The sequence below is a fragment of the Thamnophis elegans genome, chromosome 14 (assembly GCF_009769535.1).
Source record: "Thamnophis elegans isolate rThaEle1 chromosome 14, rThaEle1.pri, whole genome shotgun sequence".
Taxonomy (NCBI): domain Eukaryota; kingdom Metazoa; phylum Chordata; class Lepidosauria; order Squamata; family Colubridae; genus Thamnophis; species Thamnophis elegans.
This window is the reverse complement of record NC_045554.1, coordinates 27,787,378-27,801,732: the sequence shown is the minus strand read 5'-3', so window position 1 is coordinate 27,801,732 and position 14,355 is coordinate 27,787,378. Positions and strand designations below refer to the sequence as shown.

General features: G+C 37.4%; 1 protein-coding gene across 3 annotated transcripts in view; it reads left to right on the top strand.

Annotated features, from left to right (window-relative positions):
• Positions 1 to 13,132, top strand: part of CBFB (core-binding factor subunit beta) — a 43,589-nt gene extending 30,457 nt beyond the window's left edge. Inside the window, exons 5-6 of one of the 3 annotated variants that reach the window (XM_032231265.1) lie at positions 2,329 to 2,421; positions 10,153 to 13,132. In XM_032231265.1, the coding sequence (XP_032087156.1) occupies positions 2,329 to 2,421; positions 10,153 to 10,221 (162 nt within the window). In that variant the 3' untranslated portion in view covers positions 10,222 to 13,132. Of the gene's footprint in view, positions 1 to 2,325; positions 2,453 to 10,152 lie in introns of all 3 variants that reach the window. The other 2 variants (XM_032231264.1, XM_032231266.1) reach the window with 2 other exon arrangements.
• The last annotated feature ends 1,223 nt before the right edge of the window (positions 13,133 to 14,355 follow it).

The following is a 14,355-nucleotide window of genomic DNA, read 5'->3' as shown; positions in this document are numbered from 1 at the left end:
TCTGGCTCATATGACATTCATATAATTACAAGAAAATGCAAGTAGAAGTTTACTTGCATTGATATTGAGTTTAAATATCGCTTGATTATGACAGTGTATGCTTCACTGGATGCTAAATGTTTTTATTTTATTCTGTTTATTTTACTAAAAAATCCTTATTTGTAAAACTGAATACTGTGATTTGCATGGCTACAGAGAGCTTTGTGGCTTCTGTACTGGCATTGGTCCTCTCTCCATCCCGTTTTACATCATGAAACTGCAGCTGTGGAGACAATGGCCAGGAACAAGATTCCCGAATGGCAGTTGGTGTTATGTTCCATTTTGGCACATTGAAAAGGGATTGTTTTGAACCCAGATAAAAATTGACCTAAAGGGCCCGATCTGCTCCATGAAAGCGAAATCCAGTATCCAATGGGTGTTGCTTTTCAGTGCAGCTGGCTGAGGCCTTCACTGATGTTTATTGATTAATAGAAGTTGGGATTACATTAGGCAAAGGCCCGCTGATGCTCTTTTACATCATTTCTCAAAATAGCTTAAGGGCTCAGAAAATGCCTTAGGCATAAAAGCCAATTTAATATTTTCTCTCTTTTTTGGTATAGTCATTTGATTTTTAGGTTTAAATTTTAATGTACTCAGACTTAGAGCATATTCAAATATAGATGGATTCTCTGGAGCCAAAGCAATGATCAGCTGTAAACGGTTGGAAAATCTGATTGCTAATGGAATATGAGCAAATGTTATGTGTTTATATTAACAATTATACATGCGGCTTTTGATTATTAGCAGGGTAAAACATACTAAAAAGAAAAGATAAATATATATTTTTAGAAATAGTGCATCAGTATTACACGTTGCTATGTATGGTTGGACATGTAGTTCCTCAGCGCAGAATAGTTAATTGAGAAATGTTAGCAGAAACTTCATAATATTTTAAAAAATATACTAGACTTATGCAACAACAAGCTTTCCAGATTATAAAACTTATGGTGGAAGATTTTCATGTTTGATTTGAAAATGCCAGGCTGAAATTATAGACACTGATATTCAATAAAGCTTCCTGCAATTGAATAAGATCAAAAAATTACCCAGCTTTACTACATTTTCCTTCTGATAAGCCAGGTTTATTACTGTATTATCTAGTGCAATACACTAATGTTATAAAGAGATGATGCCAAGATAACGCCTTTTTAAAATATCATATCAACACTTAGTGCAAGCATATTTCTTAATTTTGGTAAGATGCAAATCAGCAGTGATTTCCTCACACACAGGTTGTAAATTATTTCCTATCCTTCACTGCCTGCATGACAGAGACAGCACCCTGTGAGAATCCACACATGGCCTCTATAACAGTAGAGGAATTAAGCTGTTGTGAATAGAAGGAAATATACATTAATATATAATGCTGCAGGAACCAATGTGAATCAGTCACCAGGATCAGAAGTTTATTCTTCCAAGCTTTCAGATTTGTGCTGGAGCCCATCCTCAGGGAATGTCTCAATCTCCAGGATATTCTGTTCTACGTTGAGAAGGCTGTTCTATGTTGAGAAGCTCTGAGGATGGGCTCTAGCATGAGTCCAAAAGCTTGCAAGGACAAACCTCCAGTCCCAATGACCAACAGTTTGAATTGAGCTACGCCCATACCGTTTTACAAACACCCATTTTAAACATGAGAAGAAATAAAATGATTAATGATAGGGCGAGTGCAAATTTTTAAAATGCCTCATTTGTTTATCAAGGCAACACTGAGTCTGAAGGAATATATATGTAGCCACAGGGCCGTATCCGTTGTAGGGTGGATTTGATTTAAACCAAGTTGATTTAAATCAAGATTTAAATCAGTAATAAAAAGGCTTGATTTAAATCAACTCGATTTAAATCATAATTTTTAAAGAGCAACTGTCATCTCTGTCCCACAACGGCTCCTCCTCTGACCGGCTGTTGACTCACCGACAGTCCCAATATTACAGAATGTACAGCCTCATGTGCTACATAACTAAGCTCCATTTCATGCTGAATAAACTAAATTATTCATGTATCTTAAAAAGAAAACTATCTTTAGATAGACATTTACTCCAAAAAGCATTTTATTAAAATAAATTTGATAAAAATAAAAATCCAATTTAAATTTTAAAAATCCATTTTTTAAAATCATCAATTTTTATCCACCCTGATCCATTGTATGCTCTTGTTTCATGATGCTTTGTTCAATTCTCCTACAAAAGGTAGAATTCGGCCAGGTAACTGCATCAGTCAGGCAAACGTTTGATTCCAATGCAAGTAAGACTCCTTTTTTTCCCCCTGACTCTGGTTTCTGGTTGGTAGCAGGAAGATGCATTAGCGCAGCAGGCATTCGAAGAAGCTCGGAGAAGAACCCGAGAATTTGAAGACAGAGATAGGTCTCATCGGGAAGAAATGGAGGTGAGAGTCTCACAGCTGCTGTCAGTTACTGGTTAGTACTCTACCAAACATCTAGCTTTTTTTTTTTTTACAATGTTTGATATTTCAATGTTGTGATTTGGAGAACTGTTGTTTAAGTGAAGATTAGTGCATACATTTATAAAAAATATTACTCCTTCTATTAAAGCAAGTTCTGTAACATGACTCAATGCTGGTCTCATAGACCCTAGGTTGGTTTCTTGCTACAGTTGTTAAGTGAATCATTGCAGCTGTTAAGAATCTGGCTTTGCTGGTCAGAAGGTTGCAAAAGGCGATCACATGAATTCAGGACACTGCAACAGTCATGAGCAATTCTTGATTGGCAGCCCTTGCTCTCATGCCGTACAACTGCTTAGTGAAGGAAATTCTGGTTGCGACTGCTGTTATAACCCAGGACTACTAATAACTTGCAAATCTGAATGTGCTTCCCCCTTCCCTCCCTTTATCTACTAGACACAGTCATACTTGAGATGCTTTCTCAAATTACATTTCTGTCCTGGACTCAGACTTCTTTTATCTGTTATCTTGGTTGCAGGTCTCCCTCCTGTTATTCCAGATTATTCTCTCTGCCCATTACAGAGCCTTAGGGATCGCCCCCATAACTGAGTTATTTTGGGGTGAGGTTTCAGGAGGCAACTGGACTATTTTGTTTTTTTCTTTGAAGACATTTCGCTTCTCATCCAAGAAGCTTCTTTAGCTCTGACAGGATGGTGGGGAATGGAAGGGTTTATATTCCTTGCAAGCAGCTGGTCATTTGCCTCCTTTTAGAGTAGGGGTGTCAAACTCGTGGCTTCACGTGACAGATCGTGACTTTTTCCCCCTTTGCTAAATTGGGCTTGGGCTTGGCCAGGGTGTGACGCATCCAGCTCACAGGCTCCAAGTTTGACAGCCATGTTTTAGCGGGTCGTTGGAGCACTTGCAGGTGTATCTGTGTCCTTAGAGTCACTTGAGTGGTGCTCCTGGTTCCTGCAGTCTGCAATTTTTCCTCTGGAAATCCATTTCTACTCCCACACCATTCAAAGGGTGTTCATTCCAAATTGGATAGCTAAATCCTCCATTTCCCACCATCCTGTCAGAACTGAAGAAGCTTCTTGGATGAGAAGTGAAACATCTTCAAAAGAAAAAAAATGAGAAGTCCAGCTGCCTCCTGGGGGGAAAAAGCACCTTTTGGACAACCATGACCTGGATGATTGAGAATCTCTATAGACTTTTGACGAAGGCTTTGCTCGTCTTTCTCTTGGGTATGCTTATTTAAAGAGGGGGAAATGCATCTTGCCAAAAACCATCTGTACACCACAAGTGGAAGCCCTACACTAAATACCATTTGTTTGCTCCAGGATTAAAACCCATCCTTTAGGAAGTAAGGCTGGTTAGCAGTTTTATCATTTTCATTTTCCTCGTTTATGCATTTCAAATTCCACAATTATATCGTGTTTCCCCGAAAAGAAGACAGGGACTTATTTTCTTTTGACCCCCGAAATAAGTGCTTGGCCTTATTTTCAGGAAGTCTTGTTATTTTTGAGGTGCAGGATACCGCTTAACCTCGGATCAGCTGCTCCAGAGAGGACCAGAAGTTCTGTCTCTGTTTCTGGCATACTCTTGCCAGCCCTACTGGGCTTGCCATTCTTTTTGCAGCCGCCACTAAAAGAAGGGACGCAGTAACTAGGGTTTGTGGGAACGGCCTCCGCAAGGCCATTCTGCGTGGATGGGTGGGGCATGCGGGGCATGTTACCCCCCTTTTCTGCCCCCCCCCAGGAAATGGCAGGGACCGGCTGCACATGCGTTTAAATATTTTATGGGAGGCCTTATTTAAGCACATGCACTCAAAAGCCCAATTGGGCTTATTATCCAGGGAGTTCTTATTTTTGGGAACCAGGGCAGAATATTTGAAAAGATTCCAATTGCTACCTTGAATTTTAGCTCTGTTCTCACGGATTGTGCAGAAAACAGAGCTGTTGTACAAAACCGAAGTTCAAGCAGTCTATTTTTCAGATTGCAAGGTTGCTGAGCCCGTACAATTAGAATGCTTAAAGATTTAAAAAGTCTCATTGTTACAAATGTGCACACAGGATTGCTGCGAAGTCTGCACAAAAGTTCCTTTTATTAAAAAAAACATGCGTAGCTTAAATTACTTTAATAGATACCACATTTGAGTTCAATAAAAAGGGAAATCCCTGCACTCCTTGGTCTGCCACTCCTCAAAAGAGGCGCCAGCTCTTCGGAAGTCTTCATCCAACTCTTAACAGCATATGAAAATGATCACAGATTGTATTCTTTATTTATACAATTTCTCTCCTATAAAAGATTTTTATTTGCTTTAGTCTTCTGCATGTGCAGAAACTTAAGTCTTCTTTCCTAAAACATCCGCAGGGTCCTTATTTTAGATTAGCCTCATGACAGTTTTGAAAGCTAGGAAGGAATATTGTTCTTAGACACATCGTAGCTACCCCAGAGCGACCTTTGCTTAAATGAAAGACTTCATTAATGTTCCCACAAGCAACGTTTATATGCACATCAAATGCATTTTTTTAGCAAAGTCAAGTTGTTAGAGAATAAGATATAAAATACAGAATGAGAATATTCAACCAATGTGTACATAATTTTAGGGACACAGTGGCTAAGAAACTTGTCAATCAGAAAGGTCATCAGTTCAGCGGTTTGAATCCCTAGCACCACGTAACGGAGTGATCTCCCATTGCTTGTCCCAGCTTCTGCCAATCTAGCAGTTCGAAAGCACGTAAAAAAATGCAAGGAGAAAAATAGGGGGGAAGGGAACAGCATTCCATGTACCTTTGGCATTTACTCATGCCGCCCACATGACCACGGAGACGTCTTCGGACAGCGCTGGCTCTTCGGCTTTGGAACGGAGATGAGCACTGCCCCCTAGAGTCAGGAACAACTAGCACAGATGTGCAAGGGGAACCTTTACCTTAACTATATATCATTTGGGGTGGGGAAGCCTTTTCTAATTTTGGTTCAGCAAATTAAAACAGTTTATTGGGCAGTTAAATGATCTACATCTTATGGAAAGCTCAGTAACATTTTTTGGGGGAAAAGAAGAGATACTAATGTTTAGCACAAGAAGTTGCAATTAAATGTGCCACTGAAATTTAAGAGAAGCCATCTTCTGGAAATAACTCTTAATTAATCAGAATTGCAGTAATATTTAAAGCAAATGAGAGAAAGTTCTAAAAGCTTTGCAACACAAGCAGTAGCAGATTTTGACATTAAAAGGACCGGGGCAGTTGGAAGACAGGGCCTAAAGTTGTAGTCACAGCCAGGAGACAAAAGATTCATGTGGATTGATGCTGCATACCATGTGGCAACATCTGGAAAATATTACCTACGAAATTTCTTTTTATGTATGGAAAGTAAAGTGTGTCTTCCTGTCTGACTATTTTAAAGTCTTAGTGATGTTTCGGAGTAAAGAGATGCATGCGATGTAATGTTTAATGAATGCCTTTTTACAGGGGTGATAGCCTTAATTTTCCATGCAACTCGGAACCTAACGTTTTTATTCGAATTTAAAGTAAGCTTTCCTTATTGACCAGAGAAACAAAGCAAGCATTCTGAACGGAGGTATCTCACCATATATCTTCTTAATACCAATCCTTCTTCTATTTGTTCTTATCTCCCCATGGGCAGTGCGCTGCAGAAGCTAAGATAGATAGGGAAAGCTGGCTGCTTGGCTTATCCCATGTTTACAGCACAGTAAGACATATAAATCAGTTCAAACAAGAACATTACAAGGATTTTGTTTGCTGGATACATATTAATGCCCCCGACAAGAGATTGCCAGTGTGCTGTTGTTGCTGCTATTCTTGTGGTAGCTTTGTCTCACCACAAGGCCTACCACATAATGGGGGATTTTACAAAAGATGCTGTTTTGCCTTGTGGGAAGACAGTAAATATACTTGCATTAAACTTCCAAAAGATACATGTATCAGCCTTTTTGCAGCACTGTAGAAATTAGAATTCCGCTTAGTTTCAAGCAGTTCTGTATTGAAGCGAGATCCTCTGCATGGTAAGCTTTTGAATTGTGTAGTCTAGAGGCAAGAAAAATGTTGCCTTGAGTATAAATAGAAGAAAAATATTATGTCTTACCCTTTTTGGTTGATGGGTTTCTATAGAAAACAGAGAAGGGGAAGTGACATTTAATATCAAGCTATATGGTCATGGAAAAATTGCTTTGCATGTTTTGAAATACTGAAACATTTAATTGAGGCTCTGATAGCCTTTGTTTATTTAAGAGATGTTTAGCCTGTTTTTCAGGACACACAAGTCTTACCAAAGAAGCTTGTAAGATTATAAAACATAAGAAAATACAATTACAGTAAAAACCAAAAGCTTTTCCTTGAAAAAGTAACATGAAACTGTAAGCTATGGGCAATTTCTCAACTGAAAGCTGAATCCTTGGCACATTAATTCATTTTTCTCAGCTGGACAAATCTTTATATGCCTTTTGAAAGTATTGCAGGTCTTAGCTTCTTTGGGATTTTTTTCTATTAGGAAAAAAATGCTTTTATTTGAAAAAGGACGTCAGTGTTAATAGTGATGCTATAAATATATAATCACTATTGATCACTGTCAGTCAGGGTTTCACTGTTGCTCAGCCCTTTTTAACCTGCATTGACTGAAAGAAAAGCATATATTACAGGATTGCTTGACTTGCAAAGATTAACTGCTCTCTGCTACATATAACGCAAATTCTAAGCAAAAAAGAAAGCAGTTTTCTTAGCAGCTTACTATTGTTGCTACTGGTTTATTTTGCGTTTTTATACAGAAGTTCAGCCTCTTCTTCAGAAAGAGGACATAAATATTTATCTGGACATTAAACAACCGTTCAGGTGGTTGTGGGTGTTTTTTCCTCCCTCTTTGAAAGTCTCCAATCAGAATATAATTCTGAAATATAAGAAAGCAGACACTTTCAATAGTCAGTATTGTGAATGCATAGATGTGCGGAGAGTATATCTCATTTAGGTCACCTTGTCTTCCTTTGGAAAGGGGGAAAAGGATTTATGTCAACATCTAACATCATATTTATTATTTGCTTGTTTGCTTGCATTATCTGCACCAGATATAAAAAAGACAACCAGTCTGCCATCTATTAATTTTGTAGTATAGGCTTGGCCATTTTTTTAACATACTATCAAAGTCATGTGCAAACTGAGAAAATATTTCTGCCTTTCCTGGGTTGGCTAGTGAATTTTAGAACTCTCTTTAAAATGCATGTTGTACATGAAAAGATTTGAACCCTTAGGATTTCCTGGTCTTTTCAGTTCTAAGCTGAATTTCAACCAGCCAAACCAAGAGAGAAATATTGTCTGGCAAGATTGTTATGGGACGACTCCTTAGCCATCAACTTGGTTAATTAGAAATGGTGAACTATTGGCACTTTTTAGAGTACTCTTGAGTAAGCAAGCAGCTGTATATAGGTTAAGGTTTAATAATAATAGCAATAACAATAATGATGGCAATAATAAAGACACAGTAACTTTTTAAAATTAAGCTTTAAGATACAGGCTTGTAATTGTCCTTGCCATTAAAACTGATGTAGTAATAGATTGCCTAGGTTCACTTTAATTGGGATGGATGGATGGATGATTGGTGGGCAGGTGGACAAACAGACATATTAGATAGGTAGGTGGGAGGGAGGGAGGGAGAGAAGAAAGGAAGATGATAGATAGATGGATAGATGGATGGATAGATAGATAGATAGATAGATAGATAGATAGATAGATAGAGGAAATAAATAAATAAATTGCATTTGGATTCAAAATTCTAATATTCTAAAGTTGTGTAAAATATACCTGAGTACCTGAAATTCAGTATTGTTGGACCTCATCTGTCTACCTGACAGACAACCTTTGGTATATGAACAGGAACTCTTTTCAGCACAGGGGCTGGTTAAAATTATTCCCAGGATTAAATCTTATTTTTCTATAGCTAAAGAAAGTGGCCTGCTCCCAAAAGCCCTGAAATGAAATAAATCTGGAATCTGTTTATCAGGAATTATGGTGGTATCGAGCATAGGGAGTGAGTAAAAGAATTGTCAAGAAATTACAAATATGAAAGAGTGGTTGCCAGAAATGGTCTTAGCTGTTTTGGGAAAGACAATAACCTCTATCAAAGAATGTAACGATATGTGTTACTATGGAAGAGATCTTATAATATCTTGCAATAATATCCTATATTATTCATATCACACTAGTGAATTTTTTAGTAACCAGTAACTATTGTTCCTTATAAAAATAAAAGATGGATTTTCTTATTTTTCTTTCTAAGTTTCTTACTTGCATTTCTAATTCATTTGGGATTGTCTCTTCTGTTTTCTTTTAACCTTAAAGCTTATTTGGTTAAATGTATATGTTAAGAATGCTAAATAAAAAATACAACTTTAAAAAAATGAAAGAAAATAAAACCTTTATGCAGCTAATTCTAATATCATTTTTATCTGTGTGTATATATGCACATTATGTTAATTCATTTCGATATTTCAATATTTATTTTGTAGAAATTGCTTCAGATGCTTTAACTAACAATGGATTTGACAATTTTGTGGGGTTTCAATACAGAGCAATATCTACAATGATATTTTGTTTGCTCCCAGAAATCCTTAAGAGTGCATGTGCATTTTTTAATTTTTGCCTATCATTCTACTTTAATGAGTTTATGCATTAGCTATAATGGCTTTCGTATTGTGTCTGTCGTGCAAAGATTTGATTTAAATGTATATGGTATGAAGCTCTTGCAAGAGGCTGTTGATCATATGGTTTAATTTTTAATGTAGCTATACAATTAGAAAATTTGAGCTTAACTTCTGTCATAAAATGATTTCCAGTATAATGGTAATAGCAGTGAACTTTTTTTAAATGTAAAGATACAAACTTTGTAGTACATGTAGTCCTTGACTTATGATCACACCTGAGCCCAAAATTTCTGTGGTTAAGCAAGAAAATTGTTAATGAGTTTTATTCCATTTTACGACTTTTCTTGCCACAGTTGTTAAATGAATCACTGTGGTAACAAGGTTATTAAGTGAATCTGGCTTTCCCATTGACTTTGCTTGTCAGAAGAATCTCAAAAGGTGGTCACATGATCCCAGGACACAGCAACTATCATAAATACGATCCAGTTGCCAAGCAGCTAAAATTTTGATCACGTGACCATGGGAATGACTACTCTGGTCGTAAGTGTAGGGGAAATGTCACTTTTTTCAGTGCTGTTATAACTTTGGTCACTAACCAAATGGTTGTAAGTCTGTCACTAAAGAGTCTCTTTTCAAAGGTGGTAATAAAACAAGATGATTATAGCTTTTCATCATGGTAAAGCAGAAAGATGGAAGCTTTGAAGTGGAAAATTCCAATGTTAGGAATGTCTGGAGTTAGTGGAGACTAAATCAGGGTGAAAGTGAAAAAGCAGAATCTCTGGCACTGAAGATATCTAACTTTGTGAAATATAGGAACAATCTCTGCAAAAGAAGAGAAGAGATGCCTAGATAAACATGTACATCTAGAACTGGATATTTTAAAACCTTCCAATTTGGGCACTGACGCAGCGTTATGAGCCCAAGACCATCCATCATTCTCTTTTCGGTTTGTTAGTTGTCCCAATGGTGGTTTCAAATGTCCTCTAAAACATTTTGAATTGATTCGCAACATTCTATTATCTCTAATTTCTGTTCCATCCTTCCTTTTTGTCTCTCTCGTCTAGGCAAGAAGACAACAAGACCCTAGTCCTGGATCAAACCTGGGAAGTGGCGATGATCTCAAACTGCGTTGAGAGGCAATGCTGCGCTTTTTAAACTTGGCAAATGATCGAATTAAAAGACCAGAAACTGTGATGACTGGTTATATATATATATAAGGAATATATAACCTTTCCCCTGATCTCGGCAGCCAAATTATCATGTCCTGCCGTGGTTTGCACTATGTTTGTGTTGCATTACCTGTGTTTCTGTTCTTTAATAAGCATGTCGCCAGTGGGGATTTGAGATTCTTGTTTTTTCTATGCAAACTTATGATTTCTTGGCACTATTTTAGCAAAGAGAGAACTTGACGCAGCCATAAAAACATTCCTCAGCCGACACTTGTTCATTTCAGGATAGGTCCGAATAACTTTTTGTGAGTTCTTAAAAAAAACCAAAACTTTCTAAACTAATTTTATAGGAGATGTGAGAAGTTTGTCATAGTGTTCTTGCTTTTGACACGCACCCTTTGTGGTTGTCTCTTTTTGCACTTTTTTAATCAACTTGCAAAAGACTTTTACCCTTTTACATTATGCAACCTGAACCAAGTAACCCAAGTTGTTGTCTGTTGATTTATTGAATTACATGGTTTTATTTTTAAAAGTACCGTAGCGTCCTATTATTTTAGTTTACATGTCCAGGGGCGAAATGCATCTTAACCTATCAGCACATTCTGCTATAAATTGAATTCTGAAATGTTTTTTTTCTGAAATCAAGACATTTAAGTAATGGTTCAGTGTGTACAGAATCTCCCACTGGTTGCAAGATTCCTTTTTGTATGTCTGTGTATGTTTACTTTCCATTGATTCCACATTTTCCAATGGGATTAAGCTTTCGGGTAACATTAATCAATAGTCACCTTTCCCTCCTTCCATTTATTACTCAAGAAGTATTCTCTGCTTTATGTTGTATCTAGTAGTTTTGCTCTGTTTATCTAAGCCGTCCACTTGAAATACCTACCTGCAATATTCATTTAGACTTTTAGAGTGAGTAGATAATGGTCATTGGCAGAAGAGTGAATACCCCTTTTAGGTTGAATCACAGTTGTCTGGTTTTCAGTTTTTTCAGTCGGCCATCTGTGTAAAAGCCAAGGCAAGAGGCAAAATGCCAGAGCAGAATTCTGCCTGCTTACATTTTGCAAAATTGACATATCTCCTTGGCCTTTCAATATTCTTAGTTAGCCAATAAAGGGCTTCTTTTGTTCATAATTCGGTAATGCAGCGGTTGATGTTTCTCGTTCATTTTGGAACCTTGTCCCCCTCCTCGTGAAGCAGAGTTGCTGGCCCATCAAACACCCTCCGAGGACTTTAGAGCGTGAATAAGCGAGCAAGAAGGTAAGCTAGCCAGGATGACTATTGGCCACAAACCAGGAAGATGAGGTCTGCTTACTTAGGCCTTCCTGCTTTTTAAAAATTGACATGGCACCATTCCAAATCATGCATGTTGATGTGGCAGATGAAAGCTATGACCATCTGTGGGTTAAACCAGTAACCCAGCATACAAATGCCACTCTTACTGGGGAAGGTCAAGGAGAGTCATGTCAAAAAAGCTCCTTGGTACTTGTTCTGAGATCTCTTACAGGGTTCAGAGGGTGTGGTGGTCCCTAGGGAGATGGAGCCCAAATAAGCCCACAAGATTGACCATAGCAGGACCTGAAGTTAGAAAGGCTGGTGGCTTTTGCACCAAGGAAAGGAATCAATTCAAAAGAAATTGCCTTTGCAGCTATTACCACTCCCCAACAGATTTCTTGAAGCTGGTAGTTAAGGCTATACACATCATTTGAACCTCAGGATTTTAAAGTTCTACTTACTAACTTTGAGGATGTAATAATGATATAACTGCAATCATCTCATCTAATTGTTTCCTATCAGTTATTTTTTTTTTTGCATTTATTTTTCTACTGTTTTGTATATAATCCTCTCCCCTTAAAATATTCTGCTGATCCCAGAAGAATAATTAAGATGCATTATTTTTTTTAATAATGGGAGCTGAATTAGAAACAACTACAGATTTATGTTAATAGCTGATGAAATTCCCCAGAGGTGACAATTCTGGATTTTATCTTTACTGTAACGGTTGATTGTTGGTACTGTTCCCAGATAGATTTCTTAAACAGATCATTGTCACACTTCATTTTATTAATTTTGATACTTTTTTTCAGTGTTTTTTTTATTTTCCTTAAGAAATAATGCTTCAAAGAATTTCTAGCTGCTGTTATCATCCATAACGTTCTGTTCCCTTTTATTCGCAAATAGCATGATGTCACCTGGTTGCTTCCAATATGATTTGAGGGAGGGAAAAAAACCTTAAGTATGCAAACTATATTATTGCATATTAACCTTTGTGTGTAAATATTTTTATCCTATTCCTTAGAACCATGCTACTTATGGTCAATTCCATTGATCACATCGGTTTAATAAGGTGGGATATATAAAGGGGATTTGCCATATTTTCAGGCAATTCATGATAGAATCAATTAAATTAAGACACCTAAAATTGATCATAGTTTTCAATTTCCAATTGTTTAGAGAATAAACAGAGTATGAAAAACATCAATTTTGCAATCTAGTTTCTCCTTGACCTGAAGTTCTTTTTTTTTTTTTAATTCGGATTACACATGAAGCTATGGTTAATTAGGAATTTCCGATTTAATGCCTTGCGATGCAAAGGTTTATTAAACCAAGGTATGATTGTCAGAAGAGGCCGCTATATCTTAATGCTGGCATTAAGATTAACAAGTGTTTTCCGTCGCTATTTCGTGCAAACCTATTAAACTTAAACATTAAGTTATTGATGCAATTTGATATTTTCATAATTTCTATTTAAACAGAAGTTGCATCATCTTCATGGAACCATCTTTTTAAGAGTTGCCTTAAAGCATCAACATTGCTTTTGTTGTCTTTTTCTCTGTCATGTTCATAATAAACTTCTGTGTAGTGAAACGGGTGGCTGTCTGTTTCTTTGCAACCATATTCCGAAGCAATGCAAGAAGTCACAAGGTCAGAAGGACTGAGTTTTTAAAAAGAAATACTGGGCAAATTATTATTATTATTTTTCTAAGCAATATTCCTAAAGCGTGATCACTATTTTGTTTTCTTTTTGAATAGATTCTCAGTATACAGTTGAAAAATTCCATTTTTGCTTAAGTCAGCCGTAACATCCCATAGTATATATTTTTCATTGGTTTCTAGACCATAGAGAAATTTCTTCTGAAATTCATTTCCAGAACTAAACATCAATTCAATGAAACTTTTCCAATGCATGTTTTCCCAGAAAAGTTTGCAATATCTACTATTCAAAATTTTTAAATGTAATAGAAGTTAAACTATTTGGTCTCAAGTTTACTGTATTTTTCAGACTAGACACCGCACCGGTGTATAAAATGCACCAGGATTTCGAAGAGGTAAGGAAAAAAAGTTTTTGCCTTCCCTCAGCCCCCAGCAGCCCACTGCAGGCATCAGCTTCTGCCTTGTCCTGCTGAAGCCTTCAGAGGGCTGATAGGGGCTGAGGGAAGGCAGAAAAAGCCTCCATTTTTGTGAAAAATTGCCTGTTTTTTTGCAAAAATGGGATGCAGAGGCGGGGTTTCAGGAGGCCAAAAATGGCTGTATTCGGTGTATAGACGCACCAATATTTCCACGTTCTTTCAGGAGAGGAAAAGGTGCGTCTACTCCTTAAAATGCAGCGATTAAAATGCTTGTCTTGCAAGCTCAATAAAAAGCTATTGTTAAAAGAGACAGGAGAAGAGGAACACTGGGTGTTTTCCAGAGCTGTGACATAATTATTGTAAAAGCCCACTTCCATCTCCTCGGTCTTGGATATGCAAACTCGCAAGCGGAAGAGATTTAGAGATTTAGAGATTTATTAATATTTGTAGGCCGCCCTTTTCCCTGAGGGGACTCAGGGCGGCTCACATAAAATAGGGGAAGGGGAGATACAGACATTAAGATAAGACATATAATAAAATAATAAACAACATACATTCATCATTCGGGAGGGGAATTATCCTTGTCCCCAGGCCTGACGGGCGAGCCAGTTCTTCAAGGCTGTGCGGAAGGCCTGGACGGTGGCGAGGGTGCGAATCTCTACGGGGAGCTCGTTCCAAAGGGTCGGGGCTACTACTGAGAAGGCCCTCCTCCTTGTAGTTGCCAGCCGACACTGGCTGGCCGATG